We start from the raw sequence: 19120 nt of genomic DNA, 5'->3' as shown, positions 1-19120 counted from the left end.
TAACACAAAAATAAACTGCCTTCCATGTACCATTCTAAGTGTTATAAATGAATTTGAGGGTTCAAAGCCCACGAACGTTTCTCAATTCAAAACTAGGTGTTCCCAAGGGATTTCTTGCTATATTTGTGTTTCTCATAATAGGTGAATAAACAATGTATATCCATAACTTGTTTCACCCTTGACAATTCATTAATGGGACAGAAAATCATCCTGATGGCAATCCAAGCTATCAGGAAAAAAACTAGCCATAAGAAAATCCCCCAAGGCTTGTCAAGAAGTTATGCAATATGCTCAAGGCCATACTCTTCATTAATGACAAAGTCAAGACTAAACCCAAACAGCCAGAGTCCTGGTTCAAACTTCTTTCTACTGGATATAAATATAGCATCTCAATTTCCAAATTGAGCTTATTCCTGCCCATTAAGTGTAAGATGGATAACTTCATGTCTGCCACCCACATCTCTTTCAAGACAGCAAGGATGAAGGAAATTATTAAAGAGTTCATACTGCATTCATGCTCTAATGTGTTCTGGATCCCAGGGAAACTGCTCAGGTCATGCTCATCACATGAAGTATCAGATTCACGGACCACTAACAGGATAATAACTCAATGCAGAAATCTTTAAAAGGGGAAAATGAAGCCACTAAAGATGTTACTTGAAGTGTTGGCTTATAAAAACATACTGCCAATAGCTATATTTCTAAAACTATGGTTCTCAACCTTTAGTGTGCATCAGAAGGACCAGGAAAGGTTACTAGAACATAGACTGATAGACCCTAACCCAAAGTTTCTGATTTTGGTACAGAACAAAATATCTGCAGTTCTAACAAATTCCCTAGTGACTGATACTAAACTGGTCCGGGGACCACATTTTGAGAACCACTGCTCTAAAAGCATCTCACCAAACCACGTATAAGGATGAATTAAAGACAGGCATCAGAATTATCAATGATTAATTTTACTACAAGTCAATGTATTAATTCCTTCATATCCTTAAGTATTCCTTAGGCCATTTAGAGTATATTTAGCTAGATCATATTTTCTGAGGACAAACAGCAGGACAATGGAGTTTTTTTTGGTTCTTAAGCTTTCACTCAAGATTTTTTGATAATATAAAAAGGGACTCACTGGACTGGAAGGAACCCTATGAGATCATCTAGACCAGCAGTCTTCAACCTGGGTTCGCTAGGATGCCTGATGCAGGAGCTCCTCAAAAGAGTGCTGCCAGGGAATAAGGGAAAGACTGAGTGGATCAGGCTCTGGACAGCCTGCTCCTCTAGGATCTTGCTTTAACCAAAATAGATTTGGTTGTTTTATAACTTAAGGTTCTATGTATAATCCTGTTTGAGGGAGAAAAGGGAGCACTTTCCCCTTATCTGGGTTCCCAAATAACTACTTATTAAGAGCTTATATATGTGCCAGGCAATGTGTTACCTACTGAGGTAACGAATAATAAAAAAGTCATGCCTCTGAAAAGCTTCAATAGCACCAATGCATCTATAAACAATAATGTAATAATATGGTAAGTGATAAGAAAGCAGTAAGGACAGGAAAAGAAAAGAGTTAAGGGTTCTAGATGACCCCTACACGGAGCAAATTAGAAATCCTTTAGGAAACATGCACACATTTAAATGGGGTATTTGAGATTTCAGTGAAGTGATCATTTACAAAGGTTTAGTCAGTATAAGGAGAAGCCAAAAGGATGCAGAAGCATCCTAGAGCCAGCACAGCAGGGAGTTTCTGCCATTCCTAGAGGTAGAGAGAACTGTGGTTCCAGGAGAAGCAGCAGCCTTCCTATACACAGAAGAACACAATCATGACTAACCTGCAGTCCAACGGAAAGGGAGTTGGGGAGAGCTGTAACCCGATGTGGTACACTGCATGATTGTTTCCAACTCTTCACTACCTCCCTATAATAGAATGATACACCCCCGCCCTTGGCCCTTTCCCCTTGAGACAGAGCACACTTCCTCATCTAAAAATACTGGGTTTATGGTTACATGACTTGCTTTAGATAGGAGAACATTAGTGGATGAGATTCAAGCAAAAGCTTTAAATATTCATATATGGTCTGGCTTGGTCATTTGCCATGCATATCTGCCACCAGGAGAAGTCCATGTCACAGAGAGCTCATTGTTCCATTAGTCTAGGTCACAGAATAAGAAAAAATGAGAAGCTACAAACCTAACTTGAAGCCTGGAGACCAGCTGAGCCCAAAAAAGATCAACTGAACCACAGCCAACCTCAAGTCCCACAGCAAGAAATTGATGTAGTAAACCACTGAAATCTGAGGTCTGCTAAAGAGTATTATCATAATAAAAACCTGACTAATACGCCCAGTCTTATTTACCTCCTTCTCAACAAACTTCTGCTGTTGCCTCTTACTGGCCAAACCCAATGAGAAATTGAGGCCAGGAAACCCCACACATGGAGTCCATAAATATGCCCCAGAAGAGCAAAAGGAGAACTTTGTCTTGGAAGATGACCATTCAAGGAAAAGTAAGAATGAGATTTCAGGCAGAAAGACCAACGTAAACAAAGACATAGAAGCAGGAAATAACGAGACTTTGTGCTGAGAACTCTAAGCATATAAATATTACCAAAATGTGTGAAGTTGAGGCAGAAACAAAGAGGAAAGCTAAAACTATAAAATATTCTACAAACATCCATAATACACCAAGGATTCCTTAACAGTGGAAAGGTTTTCCAAAGGTCCCAAACTTAACCTGTTGTAATAGGTCCACATTTTCATATACCTCTATATACATATTCTATAGCCTTTAAGAGGTGCCTTATGATTCTATATAGAAGCAAAGAAAAAGAACAAAAATGAGTATTCTGAAAGTATGCTCCAGTCTTTCCTAAGAAATCTAGACCCTAATTAGAGCCCACACAGCTTCTAATGACACTAGCTCCCTCAGAATCAGAAAATGATAGAAATGAACTCACAACCTCCATTATGGCAGGAAGCTCAACAACTCTATCTATGCCCCCAACTCTGGTATGGGTGAGATACTTTCTCATGATCTCTCTCCAAAATCAGGACCTGGAACCTAAGTCTCACAGACACAGGATCCCTTCAGTTACTAAGGAGCCTATCCGTATCAATCCAGACATGTAGCCACCATGCTTCTGTCCTTCAGTTACTTAACCCTTGGAGAAAAATCACTGGATTTCATTAGGGACTTCAGAGATTTTCCAAATCCCTTATTTAGATTAAGAAAACTAGAGGCCAAAGGAGCTCTTAGAAATTCTTTTTTGGTACACAATTAGTATGACACTAAGCAAGTGTACAGGACAAGACCAAATTACTGTTTGAGTAGTAAAAATAAAGAATAATTAACATATACCTTATTCACAGTGCTCACCAAACTTCAGAAAGATGTTTTCTATAATATATTAGCCCAGAACACTACAGTGTTCTGTATAAATAAGACTATAAAATAATTTCTCTGTGAAAATAGGAATGTCTTAACATCCAGTAATAATGAGGTTATTTTGGAGTTCCCGCCGTGGCGCAGTGGTTAACGAATCCGACTAAGAATCATGAGGTTGTGGGTTCAATCCCTGGCCTTGCTCAGTGGGTTAACGATCCAGCGTTGCCGTGAGCTGTGGTGTAGGTTGCAGACGCGGCTCGGATCCCGCGTTGCTGTGGCTCTGGCATAGGCCGGTGGCTGTAGCTCCGATTCGACCCCTAGCCTGGGAACCTCCATATGCTGTGGGAGCGGCCCAAGAAATGGCAAAAAAAAAGACAAAAAATAATAATAATGAGGTCATTTTTTGGTTTATAGAAGCAACTTCTCAAAGTCCCATCCTTGACACTATAACCCCCTGGGATCAATCATTCTCAAAGTCTTAACTACCTGCAAAAAAAATCACCACAGGTGCTTGCGAAAAAATGCAGATGCCAGGGGCCAACTCTAGACCTATTTAATTTCTAGAAGCTCATGAACCTATAGTTTTAACACTTTGACAGGTGGCTCTTATGCCCTGTCAAAGTGTGAGAACCACTATCAGACAGCCATCGTATTCTCAGGAAGTTACTCCCAGAACCATGAGAATCTTCCCAGAAACACTGAGCCAATGTCCCAAGGCTGGGATCAAGATTACCTTGCCGTCCTTCATCATTGGTAAAGAGCCCTGTGTCACTGCTGCTACACACACTGCTGGTTTCACTGAAAAAAAGAGTAAGACACAAGAGAATGTATCAGCTCCAGTCACAAACAAAGCATGTCTATTCATCTTCTGGTTTTCAGTAAATGCTACATAAATGGAATGAACTCCTTCAAATCAGCTCTGTTGCCTCCCCTTGTACGGCCTCTGTGTCATGTCACTGCACCTCTCTAATCCTGTTTCCATGCACATAAAATGTGGATGGACTGCACCGAGGATGGGATGCTATGAGGCATGTGAACCCACTTTGTGAGACTGTAGGGCTATTATGTGAAGGCAAAGGATAAAAGAGTAAAAAGCTACTTCTAGGGCAAAATTCTTACATGTTCCCAAATATTATTATTTCCGAGGCTAAACTAATAGTAATTTCCTCACTTGCATTCTTATTAAAATAGTAATCTAAATTCTAAGGGACTCGAATCTATTTTCACTTTAAAAGGAAAACTAATATGTGGCCTGTGAAATCTAATATTTTTCCTGCACTGAGTTCACCCGAGAGGGACACACTGCTCTCAGCAGATATCTAAATGAGTATCTCAAGAACAGGTTTGGTAATTGAATTATTAGGAAAACTATTAACATAGACGGCTACTATTAATATCAGTAATACCATTTTTTGGATCTACTACAGGCCAAAGTACTAAGTGCTTTATAGTCATTACTTCATTTCTTCTACCACAAAACCTTATAAAGTAACTATGGCAACCTCACTCTACAGATGAAGGCATGAGGCTTAGAGAGGTTTAGCAACTTGCCCAGTATTACACAGCAAATAAGCAACAGAGCCAGGGTGGCTTATCTCCATGTGCTCGTTGAATGGCCACCAAAACATAGGTGGTACAGACAGATTCACTTCATTAACTAAAAGTAAATTCCATGTTTCTCTATTCATAAGATACTTAAGAATTTCAGCACTTCTCATTTCTCATTCTCCTGAAAATGTAAACAGATTAACTGAACTAGGGAAAAAGTATTCCTTTGCTTTGTGCTACTTAAAACATTCACACACAGCTGAAGCTCTCGCTGTACTTTGACTACTACTGCTTATCAGCTAAATATGCATCATACATGCTGAGCACCAAGAAAACTAATCACTAACTCACTTCAGAGAGAAGCTCTCCTCCTTAATGCCATATCTGAAATTTTAAAAATAAATATTCAGGGAGTTGCCGTCATGGCTCAGTGGTAACAAACCCAAGTAGCATCCATGAGGATGCAGGTTTGATCCCTGGCTCCATTCAGTGAGTTAAGGATTCGGCGTTGCCATGAGCTGCAGCGTAGGTCACAAACATGGCTTGGAACCTGCCTTGCTGTGGCTGTCGCGTAGGACGGAAGCTACAGCTCCAATTCAACCCCTCACCTGGGAACCTCCATATGCTGCAGGTGTGGCCCTAAAAAGCAAAAAAAAAAAAATCAGAAATTCCCTTGTGGGCACAGTGGGTGAAAGATCCCACACTGTCACTGCAGCAGCTCAGGTCACTGCTATGGCCTGGGTTCGATCTCTAGCCTGGAAACTTCTGCGTGCTGCAGATGTGGCCAAAATAAACAAATATTCATCTTCAGTATACCTACTTAAAATACAACAATATACACTCTGAGGCTCTATACTTTGCTTGCTTTTATAGTTCTTGAGTGTCCCTCCTTTGAAATCAAAGTAAAAACATTCTTTTAGTAAGTTTTGGGAAAATATTAATCTGAGAATACTATTCCTGAATTTAGCTTCACACTAAGTTAGGAACAAGTTTCAGAAGACCAGCAGCCACCTGTGGTAACCAGGCTCCCAGAGATTGCCAATGATCCCAGCCTCCTGGTACTTCACACCCTGGTTGGCCTATGTAACCATCAGCAGAGGCAGGTGGAAAGGTATGTCACTTCCAAGACTAGGTTATAACTGACAATGGTTTCCGCCTTGGGCACTCGAATGAGAGTTCCCTCTTGCTCCTCTCTCAGACAGTTCACTCTAGGGGAAGACAATTACCATGTCTTGAGGATGCTAAACAGCCCTGTAAAGGGGGCCACATGGAAAGAGACCGAGGCTCTCCAAGAGGAGAAGGAAACGAGGAAATGAGATCTGCCAAAAGCCCTGTGTGTGAGCATGGAAGTGGCTTCCTTAGCCCCAGTTGAGCCTGAGACAACTGCAGCCTTGACCAACAGTTTGACTGCAACAGTGTGAGACTCTGAACCAGAGTCAGCCAGCTAAGCTGCTCCCAGATTCCTGAATTTAGGAAATCTGAGACTATAAATGTTTTATAAAGTTACTAAGTTTTAGGGCAATTTTCTCTGCAGCAACAGATAATAACAGAATTTTTATGAATTCTTTCATGAAAATAATTCCCCTCTTCCTAGCTCTAGTGAGACACTTCTAACTTCAATAAGACATACCTCTCTGAATTCCCACAATGGAAAGGAAAAAACACAGCTTGTCCTCTGACCTAAAATCTTGCTAATTCTTTCATTCCTAACCATGGAAGACTATAAACTTAGAACTGAATGAGAGTAATTTATACCTTTCACAATTACAGTTAAGGAGACACAGAATTAGTTTATCTTCTATAATCAAAAGTTGGTATCAGTAAGTTACCACTTGGGATTCTCATTCAAGATTAGCCAAGTAGCTTAAATAAGAGGTGTCTTTTACATCCAATTTTGAAAGAAAGAAGCAAGACAGAGTTATGGCTTATATCATCATGCTAAGAAGTAAGGGGTTCTCATTTTAATGTTTTATTAAATAAAAATACATTTAACAAAAAAATATTGACTTAGAATTCAGAAAAGAAGAAAGGTCCCTCCTACACCTATCATCCAAAACATCTCTGCTCAACTTTTTTTCCTCCTTATTCCTGGATTGAGGTGGTACATTTGTAACCATATGTAATTAGACTACTGAGTCCAGAAGTAAACATGACTGAGGGACAGGTTTTTCAGAGAAGTATCTCACACCAACCACAAGATTATTCCCGTAACAGGTTATGAGAATGTAACAAGGGAGTTTGTTTTTCAGTTTCGTTCAGATGGTACCACAAAAGGTGGCAGCAACCTCTCTACTCTCACACATTCATTTACGCAGCTACTGTAACCAGGTACACTCTGTGGAGATGATAATTTTTGTCAGGACTCTACTATTGAGCTATGGGGTAGGCCTTAGAGAAGTCCCCCTATCCTGAGACTTACCTTTTCTTAGCGCTAACAGAGATTCATCCTCAGTTACATGAAACGTCTTTTCAGAGTAAACTTTTAAAGAGCATACACTCTGAGACCTGAATATCTGAGAATTAATTTCTGGTGCCTTTCCACCTGAAATCTATCTTAGTAATACATAAAATTCAGAGAAGGGGCGGGGGAAGACAGCAACACTCCCCTCCTCAAAATTCTACAGGCAGGTCTAGCCCCTCACATTCAGTGCCGTGGGGATGAAGGCCAACCTTATTTTCATCCCTTTTGAGACTTTTCCTAATAATTGCTCCACTCTCACCACCAATGCAGAATGCAAAAATACTGCCAAATATATCTAAGGAGAGGTCTCTTTAGTTTTCCCTTCTAATCTCTATACTCAATTTTTTTTCAACCCAGGAACACGTTTTCTCTTCAGCTATACAAATTATTCTTCCACATCAAAGCTTTGGTTTCTTCCTTGGGAATATTTACATACTTGCCGATTGGGCCTCTATTCTCTGTCCTCCAGATCTATCATCTATCTTCTCTCTCACTTTTATCTCCTCTCTGTACATTTTGGGAGAGTTTCCAAAGTTTTCCACATCATCAACTCAGTTTTCTGCAGAATGAATTGTCCTTCATTTTAACATTACAATTACATTTCGAATTTCCCTTCACTTTTTCCTCCCATACTAATGGGTTTGATATAGTTGTCTTCCTGTCCTTATGACTCATTGCTCCTGTTTCAAAGTGACTATACCTCGTTGTATCCTAACGAAGATTTTCTAGAAAGTTCTTCTGGTTTCCACTGGCAATCATTTTCAAAGATGTGTTCTTCCTGTGAACATTCAGGATGATGATCTCTCTCCCTTATTCTGCAGAATTTGTCCAATGGCCTCCTGTTGAGAAGTGCTTTACCTAGAATTTGGTATACACCAACAGAAAGGGTATGTAATTACCCTGGTCCCATTCTCTACTCCCTTGGATATGGGTAACGTGCTCTTCTCCCATCTACAACTGGCCGAGAGGATGATGTACAGAGTCCCTAGCCTAATTCCCAGTGTCACTGGTAGCATTTCATCTCATCCAGCTATGCTGGACTGAGACGGGATCTTCTTCTAACCCTCACTGATTCTGAGCCCACTCCAGGAGTTTGCAATAAATGAAGGTATATAAAACATTACAGTTTCCAGAATGCACTACTATTAAGAGTGCTTCCTCTTTCTCTCTCCATGCCAACAGTAAACTACTCTTGGAGACTGCCTTTCCCAGGACGCAACACGCTATGACTACCTCCTCCTGCCAAACACAAAATGCACACACTATGATTCCCTATCTGAGAATATCCTGGGAGTTACACCCTCCAAATAGAAACTGAAAGATACTGATTGGGAAGTAAAGGATGAAACAACACTCTGGCTCAAAACTGAAGCTACCCAATTTTATGACTGAACCAAACCCTTCCTTTCTGAACCAAGGGCTGACTACCTACCGTCAGGGCAGGCTCAGCACTGCTTATGTGGACTTCCAGCTGCATCCTCCAGTGCAGCTCTATCAGCACTGGTGTCGGAGAAAACCTGGCCAATAAGCTAACTTTAAGTCCTGGTCTCTGGCAATGTATGTCTGCAATGTTTTATGTTTTCATAAGTATTTGGGGGAGCAGCTGAGGCTGCTTACCAGATGCTTTTTAAAATATGAAGTTACAGTGATGAGAAGGAGGTTGTGACCGAGAAGAATTACAAAATCAGTGTTGCAAAGGGCCTCAGAGGTCATTCAGTTCAACCTCTCCAACTCTACAATAACTCAGTAAGTGGTCGCCAAGCCCAGGGTTGAATCCCTCCAGTGATCTAGAACTCACTACCTGGTAAAACAACTCACTTCATTTTTATAAAGTTCTAATTTTCAGAATGTCGTGTTTTATACTGAGGCAACACTTGACTCTGTACTTTCTACCTATGAGTCCAAGTTCCATCCTCTGGAGTCACAGAATAATCTTAACATTTCTTTCAAGAAGACAGATCTTCAAACACTAAAGTATCAACTCCACCTTCTAAGTTGTCTTTTTCAATTGTTCCTAAGGAAACAGCAGCAGAGCTTTGAATAAATCTATATAAGCACACTATGCTAGCTATTCAATACTCTCAAATGCAATGGAACAATTTGCAACAAAGGTAAATATCCTCTTGGTCAGAATAGAAAACAGAACATCCTCAACCTACCACATATATTCTTTCCCACAGTTCCAGTAACCCCTGATTAATGACCTCCACTTGCAAAGGAGGCTACTTACCTTAACCATGAAATAATGAATGCTATTGATCCAACAAGCTACTGCTATAGAGTGTTATTGATCACCCAATCTTTGGTTAAAATGGTCCTCATTTAGCAATTTCACTGTCGCAAATACCTGGAGCAAAGCACGCTCATAATTAAAGAGTTTGAGGGAGTTAAAGTGAGAGGTGATGGACAGAGATCTCAGCTTTCTCTCATTTATTCTTGCTTCTGAGCTATTGTTTGTGTCAGAAGGGATATTGATTTTCTATAAAAATAAGAAAACAAGAGGCACCAAGGGGCCGCAGAAGGTCAGCTTGGGCTAGAGAAGGAGGGGGAAGGTTTAGCACTCTATCTCTGTCACTTGGCTTCCAAGAGAAGGGAATATTTTCTTTCCTGTGAGATCAGCTTCTAATACATCACCTTAGGAAAGCTCCTGACTGCAACTTCAGGCCATCACCAAACCAATTCACTTACGAAAGAAGAAAACTATATTTAAGGGAAATAAATTCATGATCTGTTAGTGAAGAATAAAGCAAAATTAGGCTATGACTCACCTAATTAATAGCTGTTATATAGACAATATGAATAAAGATCAGTAGAAAATAATTTTACAAAAGAGTTGTTCCATTTTAGAATGGAAAACACATGCAGAGAAAAATAATAAAATAATAACTGCTTTTTTCAGGCATTAAAAAACTACTACATCATAACCACTTTCAGTTCCTCAGAACTCTTGAGGGATTGGTTGGGTACAGAATTGAAGGAAGAAGGGAAAGAGAAAAGCAAAAATTATCGGTTAAGCTGAGAATTACTCGATGTTTAGTTAGCAGGGTGAATTTAAGGAAAGTAGAAATAAAGTTGACTGAAACATACATTTTCAAACCTAAAACACCTAACACACACTTTTTAAAAGAACTCTATCCTTTGACTAGGCAAGTAATACTTAATGACAACTTCCTCCTAATAATTTTGCAAGCTGGATCATTTACTGACAACTCTCCATACCACTAACAAAGAGTAAGCTTCACACTTTGATTTGTATGCAAATAAAATGGCTCATCCAAGGAGATTTAAATAACCAAGAGGATTCTTGAAAGTATTACCTTTAATGCAGAAAAGAGGGAAAATTCTGACAGAACCAACTCACTAAAACAGTAAAATATCTAAATCATAAACTATTTCCTACTTAAACATACTCAAATGATGGTTCTTTTTTTTTTCGTCTTTTTGCCATTTCTTGGGCCGCTCCCACAGCATATGGAGGTTCCCAGGCTAGGGGTCGAATCGGAGCTGTAGCCACCGGCCTACACCAGAGCCACAGCAACTCGGGATCCGACTCGAGATGCAACCTACACCACAGCTCACGGCAACGCCGGATCGGATCGCTAACCCACTGAGCAAGGGTAGGGATCCAACCTGCAACCTCATGGTTCCTAGTCGGATTCGTTAACCACTGCTCCACGACGGGAACTCCCGCTGGTCCTATTTTATGAGGTGTGCCTAATAATTCCTCACTGCTGACAGGCTGAACATAATATGAAGTCAAAGAATAAGTAAGAATCACCTTCTTTCCCCAGAGGGAAAAAAATACAAAGCGCTTCTGTTTGTAACTACAGATGAATTAGCATAAGCAAAGGTGAACTTAAATAATTAGATTTTAAAGAAGAATTTTTCTCATTCTTTGTCTGCTACTATTCCACCCATTATGCCCTCATAGCTACAAGGATTTTGGTGTCCACCAAAGAACTCTGGGTTCTTCGAAAAAACTCTTAAATCATGGGCCAGGGAAATAGCCCAAATAGGGGAACAAGGTCTCCTCAACTTGAAAAGAATAAGTATTTCATAAGAATTGCTGCCTATCTCAGTTTATCCAGGCTTTCAGATAACTAGAATATATATTATCACAACTTGACTAGAACGTGCAGCAGACATGTCTGGGGTAAGAAGGATCTAGAAAGACTGAAGTGCCTCACTGCAACGTTACAGGCTCTGTATCTGGAACCACACTTGGGCTGTGATCTCAGAGTAGACAGAGTTAACAGTCGCTCACACAATTATGTCATGATTTAACAAGAAATTCTGGGGAAGAAAGATACACACCCAAAAATATCATCCCCAAAAGAGATTTTTTTTAATTACCATTCTTAACAGTAAGATGATGACTATTTGGTATGTAAGCTTGATAGTAAAACAAACTTGAATGCCTCAATTGAGGGTTTCAATATTGTGAAGTTGACAAGTTGACTAAGCATTTCTTGTTTGATTACAAGAAGCACGATGAGGGGAATAAAAATCTTTATATTCCAAAATTACACATACAAATTGGGTAAACAGGTCTTAGAATACGCATTAGAGGAAAATCATGAAAGCCAAATTATAAGCCTACCTAGGTGCACAGACTGGCAAATATAAAGTTAGTAAGAAAAAATTTTAAAGCCGGATTAAAAACCACCTATGAAATGTACAGGCACACAGACCTGAACAGCTTTTCCTATTACTGACAAAGCCTCACCTCCAAGTTCCTAAGATTTATGCCTTTGTTTTTCAGACAAACGTCTGAAGCAAAGTCCTCAGAAAGGTCATCCGTTCTACACAGTCATAAAAGTTAAGAAGAGAGAGAAAAAGAGCCATGAAAAGGCAAGCTCAGAGAACACCACAACATCATGGTTAACTATGAGCTGCGTAATCAAGTTTGAGGTCCAGTTTTGCTACTGGGTGACCTCGGGCACATCATCTACACACTCATTACCTCCACTTCCTCTTCTACAAAATACAAATAGTGGTACCTACCAGACAACGGAGTTGTGAACATTAAATAAGAATACATGTTCCACACAATAATACAGTGGACTGGCACACAGCTAGTGTTAATAAATGCTAACTAATATTAAAAATAATAGAATACAGTGGTTCTCAACTGAGACTTACTCAGCCCACCTGGGGAGCACCCACAGAGCCATTTGTTTTGATACTATGAAAGGAGGGGACAACAGAGGGATGCCATACATGCTTTAAGACATGAGACACCACAAAGAACTGCCGCATCCAAAATACCAACGGCATCCTCACTGCGAAAAAGATATCACGCATTAATATTCATAATAATATTAAAGTATCAAGCCAGGGAGTATATCAATAGTCCTAGGACTACCTACTTGAGATGTAAAAAAGTTAAAAGCCCCCAAAATTACACTGACTTTTTTTTTGTCTTTTTTTTTTGCTATTTCTTGGGTCGCTCCCACGGCATATGGAGGTTCCCAGGCTAGGGGTCTAATCGGAGCTGTAGCTGCCGGCCTACGCCAGAGCTACAGCAACACGGGATCCGAGCCACGTCTGCAACCTACACCACAGCTCACGGCAACACCGGATCATTAACCCACTGAGCAAGGGCAGGGACCGAACCCGCAACCTCATGGTTCCTAGTCGGATTCGTTAACCACTGCGCCACGACGGGAACTCCTACACTGACATTTTAAATGTGCACTCATTAGAGACATATTTTTCCGGCCTGATGACATCTGCTGTAAGACTAATGAGATTCAGTACTGTTATTTTCATAGCCTACCATGTGTTCAGACAACTTGCATGTCAGCCATAAAAATAAACTCAATAGTCAAACTGTAGGTAGCATAGAACAGAATTATAGCCTATAAATATCTAAAACCATGATTCTTAATGGGTAAAGACAGTTTACCAGGAACATTTACAAACTCCATATGCCTGACACCTGCATACTTCCCCCCAATCCACACATACACACCCCCCAGCCTCTGCTGAGGCCCTGGTTCTAAAAAACAGAAAGTATCTATATATGAAGTACATGGCATAAAGAGCAGCAAAATGTTTTAAAAATAAAACTCTTGGTTATACATTTGAGGTACATGTTTTAAACAATTTTTAGAAACAAGTGTGTTTCTATAAAATAAGCCTTCCTGGAGTTCCCGTCGTGGCTCAGTGGTTAACGAATCCTACTAGGAACCATGAGGTTGTGGGTTCGATCCCTGGCCTCGCTCAGTGGGTTAAGGATCCGGCGTTGCCCTGAGCTGTGGTGTAGGTCGCAGGCGTGGCTCGGATCCCGCATTGCTGTGGCTCTGGCGTAGGCTGGCAGCTACAGCGCCAATTAGACCCCTAGCCTGGGAACCTCCATATGCCACAGGAGCGGCCCCAGAAAAGGCAAAAAGACAAAAAATAAAATAAAATAAAATAAGCCTTCCTGATGTAGGGAAACAGGACCATGAATTTACTTTAAGAAGCTAAACACTACCTGATTAGTTAAAGGAGCTACAAAGTCAGCATTACAGTGGCAGGGGTGAAAGAAAGTTGAACTCATCAAGACTGGGGATTTGTGCTTTGGGTAAAATTAACCAGGAAAATCTTTGACTTAGTAAGGGAGATCTCACCATTCTGACATGTTCTCATCAGAACCCTGTTTTTGCTCATCTGCTTCACACTCCATCCTTTCCTTTCTTCCTGTTTTGCTTAGGAAAGTCCTCGTTTCTCCTGATTCACACAACCCATGACCTGAGGAGGTCCAAGGAGTATTCTCTTTCCAGCGGGACAGACGCTGCTTCTTAGCAGACTTGAACCTGCAGCCTCTCTCGTAGCTCCAATCTGACACCTTGAGTTTCTGCTGAAGGCTGGCAGCCACCTCTGATGTCACTCGCTTCACCTTGCGACGGCGTCTGAGCGGTCGACAAGGTGCATTTTCAGTAAAGGAGTCAGACTCATGCCAAGAATGTTGCTTACTCTTAACAATGGCGTTGAGAGCTGGATGCCTTTTGGCTACCATCGTGTCATCAGAGTCACTAAAATTGGTGACTGGGGCCATTTCTCGACAGTCCTTAATGGCTTCATCCAGACTTGACTCAGAGGCCTCACTGTAGCAGCAGGTATGCTCTGCCAGGTGAGTGAAGTCTGAACGGCGCTTCCGGCCTCTCCGTTTGCGAAGCTGCCGCCTCTGCTGCCGAGGGCTCAGGGCCATCTCCTCCCACAGCTCGCCGAGCTTATTCTGCTCAGATGTCTGCTCCAAGGCTGAGGCTAAGTCATGTACCAGCTCATCCATGAGGCCACATCTGCCAAATGGAAATTCGCCAAAAAAAAAAAAAAGAAAGAAAGAAAGAAGAAAAAGAAAGACTCAGGATCTGTTGTTTTTGAATAATTTAAAAAAATTGATCATGGAACTGCAGAGTGCACCCTATCTATAGCAAATAAAGTCACTTTTTACCTGGCTACACTTACACTCTATTCCTACCATCCATGCTCCCTTAAACCACTAAACATAGGTGTCTGGCGCTTGTTAAATTCCTGAGGTCAACATATTCTTAAGCACCAGATGACAACTGGGTTGTTAGTAACAACAAGCAAACTCAGTGAAATAAACCCTTCTCATTTTCCCCCAATTAAACTTGCTAAAGTAAATTACCTGATGATGAGATCTAAAAAGATTAGAAAATGTCTCATGAGACAGGAGCAGAAAAACACTCAACTTCAAAACCAGGATGAAAGACTGTTCTATGGTCTGGGGTCACTAATAAGAGTGCTTGTGGCAGGAACAGAAAGACAACTTAGTGACATACTTTCTGGAAGACTGCTTGCAGTTTTAGTGATCCAAGAATTTATAGTGACCCAGGCTTGTTCTCTGCATGGAAAAAAAAAAAATCTGCATCCATTCTGGTCCCAACTACCACCCAGAAGCTACCAAGTAAAGAGCCTTATAGAGTACATGAATAATTAGAATCTTTTAAGTTCTCCTCATCCTTCAGAAAAATAAATTGAATGATCAACCAAATTCTGTGCTTAGGGCCAGATAATCACAGGATATAACTGAGGCTGAAATGACAAGTATGAGTGGAGTCTACAATGTCCAGCTAACAGCTTTCCAAAACTTCCTATTTTTCAACTTATTCTTGTCAAACCATCATACTTCACGGATCACTTCACAGGCAAACCTTCCAGATCCTGAGAGGAGGAGGAGTGATTTTCAATATGCCCTCTTAAAAGGAAATGTCTGATATATTTCATACATCTAATTAAATACATTTTAAATTAGCTCTTTTTCCTTAGCCCTTAAGTCCAATGTATTTCAAGATCATAATTTGAGTTTAAAACTCTGTAGCACCACTCTCATACCGTATTTACCTTTCAACGGTTTACATTTTGCAAAGGACTTCCTAAAAATCTATTTTCATGCCAACCAATTCAAAGGCAGAAGGAGCAATAAGGGCACCTAGCTCCAAAACCACCAACCAAACGAAACTTCTCAGTGTAAAAAGCCACACTCATAAAACGACCAAGTCTCTTTAAGCAATAAGTAGTTTAAATCTCCATGACTGGGGTTTGGCGAACAACTGTCCCTAAAACCAAGCTATATAAGTGGGGGCGCACTTATCTAAATCTATTTCCCTGAAAAGAACTACTGCTTTAAAAACCACAGGCAGAAGTGTACAAACTTCAACTTGGAACTAAGTTACCGAACAACTTGCCAATCAAATGCCTGTGCAGGAGAATGCTCGCCTCAAAGGCTGCAATTAGAGCAGTAACAGAAGAACCCTGCAACTCCCAGCCCTCCCCGGATGCACAGTCCGATAAGACCCCCGAGATAGGCAAGCAGAAAAGGCAGTTTTCTCCGCCGCAAAGGAAGGATCTCGAAACTAGTATAGTAGAAGTAAAATGAGAGGCCGGCCCAGGGTCGGAGAGGGAGACGGGATTGGGGGAGGGAGCGTAGGAGGCAACTTCTCATTTGGACTGACCCGGGTCAGGGGGTCAGCCCTTCTAGGGCAGAAACTGCCAAAATGCAAATCCTGACGACTAGGGTCCCTCGGGGCTCAGGGGTCGCAACATGGCCACGTACGTGAGAAAAAGCGTGTTTCGAAGGACTACCCCCCACGCCCTGGCCCGCTCCTAAGGACGAGGGGGACTGCAGCTAGGGGCAACAAACCCTTTCGCTGTCGCCAGCCCCAAAGGGCCAGAAAGCAAAGAAGAGAGAAGGTGACTGTCGCCCCGGAGATGGCCCGACCTTCATCTCCCGAGATGGGCTCTGAAAAACAAGGCTCCGTCACCCTCGCCCTTCCCGCCGGCCTCCGCGGCTCCGCGGCGCCCCTGGACACTCAGCAGCGGCCCTGAGCCGGGATCCTCGCTGGCCCCGGCCTCCTGGGCCCCGACCCCCACACCTCCCCTCCCTCTCACCGGTTGCCGCAGCCACCTCCAACGGCCGCCGCTTTTGGGACCGAGACTCCCCGCCGGGGCTTCCCTCTCTGACCTCATTTCCGGTCTGGGCCGGAGGGGTGGGACGGGGGTAGAATGGGAGGGGCTGTCTGAGCGAGAGGGCCCGCCCCTGTCGAGCGTTTCCTGCCCGCGGCCGCGCCCACTTCCGCCCCACGAGGGTGGGGGTGGGGCAAGGAACCCGGAAGAAAGGCAAGGCGCAAGGAGGGGAGGCGGTCAGGGGCAGGCAATTCATGGGGTGCCTATGGGGTGGAGGTGACGGTCTTGGGGAAAGGCCTGCCCTGGCAGGCTTCATCTACCTTGAGGGCGTCAGGAAATTGGACGCTGGAGAGGGGTATCGGCCTCGCCCTTGCTCGCCGATCTACTTTATAAAAGGTGCCTGAAGTTAGGGAACCCTTCGGGTTGTATCCCCTTTGGCGGGGTAGCGTTATAGTGAGTTACTCAGACTACTAAAAACACACTTGCCTTGAGTAACAAAGCGAGTAAAATAGTCTTGAATTATAACTTGAAATATAAAAGTAATATCCATAGGCCAAACTGATATGTCAATTATTGATACAAATAAATTTATAAATGGGTAAGAAGAGATAAATATCTGGTGCAGAATTCCGAGAAATTTATATAGATACTCCTCCAGGCATGCATAACTCACGATTCTAAATGTGGACTCTGCAATGACTTCCTTCCGATTAGTACAATATGGAAAGGGGAGAGGGGAGTAACTTTATAGTGGAGAAACTAGATAAGCACTACTTCAGCTGGGTGATCAAGGTTCACATAAACAGTGATAAAACATGTCGATAGTATGTGGACTAGATCCCATATGAAGGAGAATGGCATTTTATCTCTACTGTACTTTCCTTCCACAGGTCACAACCCCAATCAAATCATAAAGGGAGAAATGGACAACTCCCAAGTAAGGGACGGTCTACAAAATGTCTAACCAGCATTTCTCATAATTGTCAAAGTTTTCAAAGATAAGGAAAGTCTCAGAAACTGTCACAGCCAAGAGGAGTCTAAAGAGACATGACAACTAAATGTAATGTGATATCCTGATGGGATAACTGGAATAGAAAAAGGACATTAATAAAAACTAAAGAAATCTGGACTTTTGTTAATGATATCTCAACATTGGATCATTGGAACTGTGACAAATGTGCTATACTAATGTGACCTGTTAATAATAGAGGAAACAGTGTGGAGTATACAGGAACTGCCTATAGTGCCTTCAGAATATTTCTGTAAACCAAAAATTATTCTGAAAAAGTTTTATTTGTAAATATGCACATGCCATTTGACCCACAAATTCTACCTCTCCAAATTTTATTCTTTTAAAAAAATGGAAATGAACACAAAAATGTTAAATACAGCTAAATGCATCTTTGTAGCATTCTGGAGGGAGGAGCGAGAATACTAGAATAAAGCCAGAAATCCTACCACGGGGGTTAGATACCTAAATTACAGTATAATTATGGGATGGAATACCTTGCAGCCTTTTAAAATTGATTGTGGAAGACTAATTACTTGAAAAGGCGTTAGTTTCTGCTTGTGTAGATCTCTGTATGATGGCTGTACTTTAATAAGATTTAAAAATGTAGAGTATGACTCTATTCATACATAAAGGAAATTAAGTCTATACTTGCATGGGAATATGACCAGAATCATCCAAAATATTTCCATTATAAGTGATTGTATCTCCCACCTGTCATTTTTATGAATTTTCAGAATTTTCTATAGGTGAAACTTACTGTGTAAAGAATTAAGGGAAGAGACAAAGATGACTGAGGTCTCAAGCCAGAGTGACTAACAGTCATTGGTGCCATTTGCACAGTTAGAGAAGTCTAGGAGAGAAAAAGGTTTGGTGGGAAGATGATTAATTCGACTTTGGACATGCTGAATTTATGACTCCCGCAGGACAAAAAGATGGAAATGTTCAAGTGTCTATAGCCATCAGCCCTTTTTTCTGCTTAAGTGAAGTTCTCTCCCACAAATCATATCAGCTCTCATGGTGTCAGTTGCCTCCATCAGCCCTGAAAGCTCCCAAATTTCTGGAAATCCAGCTTTTGATTTCAGCTTTCTGCTAGATATTTCCACTTGTTTTCTCCACCATCTCTCAGATTGAAGATGTCAAAACAAATCTTAGTTTATTCCAAAGCCCCTATCATATTTGCCCCTTCTCTGCTGTTCCCAGCTTGGGAAATATAACCACCATCATGCAGTTACCCAACGAGTTTGCTAGTAGAACCTACTTTTTCCTTATACCTTCTTCTAGCTAAATGCCAAGCCTCAAGGATTCTA

General features: G+C 41.5%; 1 protein-coding gene across 8 annotated transcripts in view; it reads right to left on the bottom strand.

Moving 5' to 3' along the window:
- GPATCH2L (G-patch domain containing 2 like) overlaps positions 1-16867 on the bottom strand; it is a 52393-nt gene extending 35526 nt beyond the window's left edge. For all 8 annotated transcript variants that reach the window (XR_007136880.1, XR_007136879.1, XM_047794543.1 and 5 more), the window contains exons 1-3: positions 16787-16867; positions 14002-14673; positions 4112-4176 (exon numbers count right to left, since the gene is read on the bottom strand). Coding sequence is in view for 6 of the 8 variants with exons in the window: in XM_047794543.1 (XP_047650499.1) it covers positions 4112-4176; positions 14002-14663 (727 nt within the window). In the remaining 2 variants the exon portion in view is untranslated. The remainder of the gene's footprint in view (positions 1-4111; positions 4177-14001; positions 14674-16786) is intronic.
- Between the last annotated feature and the right edge of the window lie 2253 nt (positions 16868-19120).

The sequence above is a fragment of the Phacochoerus africanus genome, chromosome 9 (genome assembly GCF_016906955.1).
Source record: "Phacochoerus africanus isolate WHEZ1 chromosome 9, ROS_Pafr_v1, whole genome shotgun sequence".
In the NCBI taxonomy this organism is placed as follows: Eukaryota; Metazoa; Chordata; class Mammalia; order Artiodactyla; family Suidae; genus Phacochoerus; species Phacochoerus africanus.
This window is presented reverse-complemented; position numbering and strand designations above follow the sequence as displayed.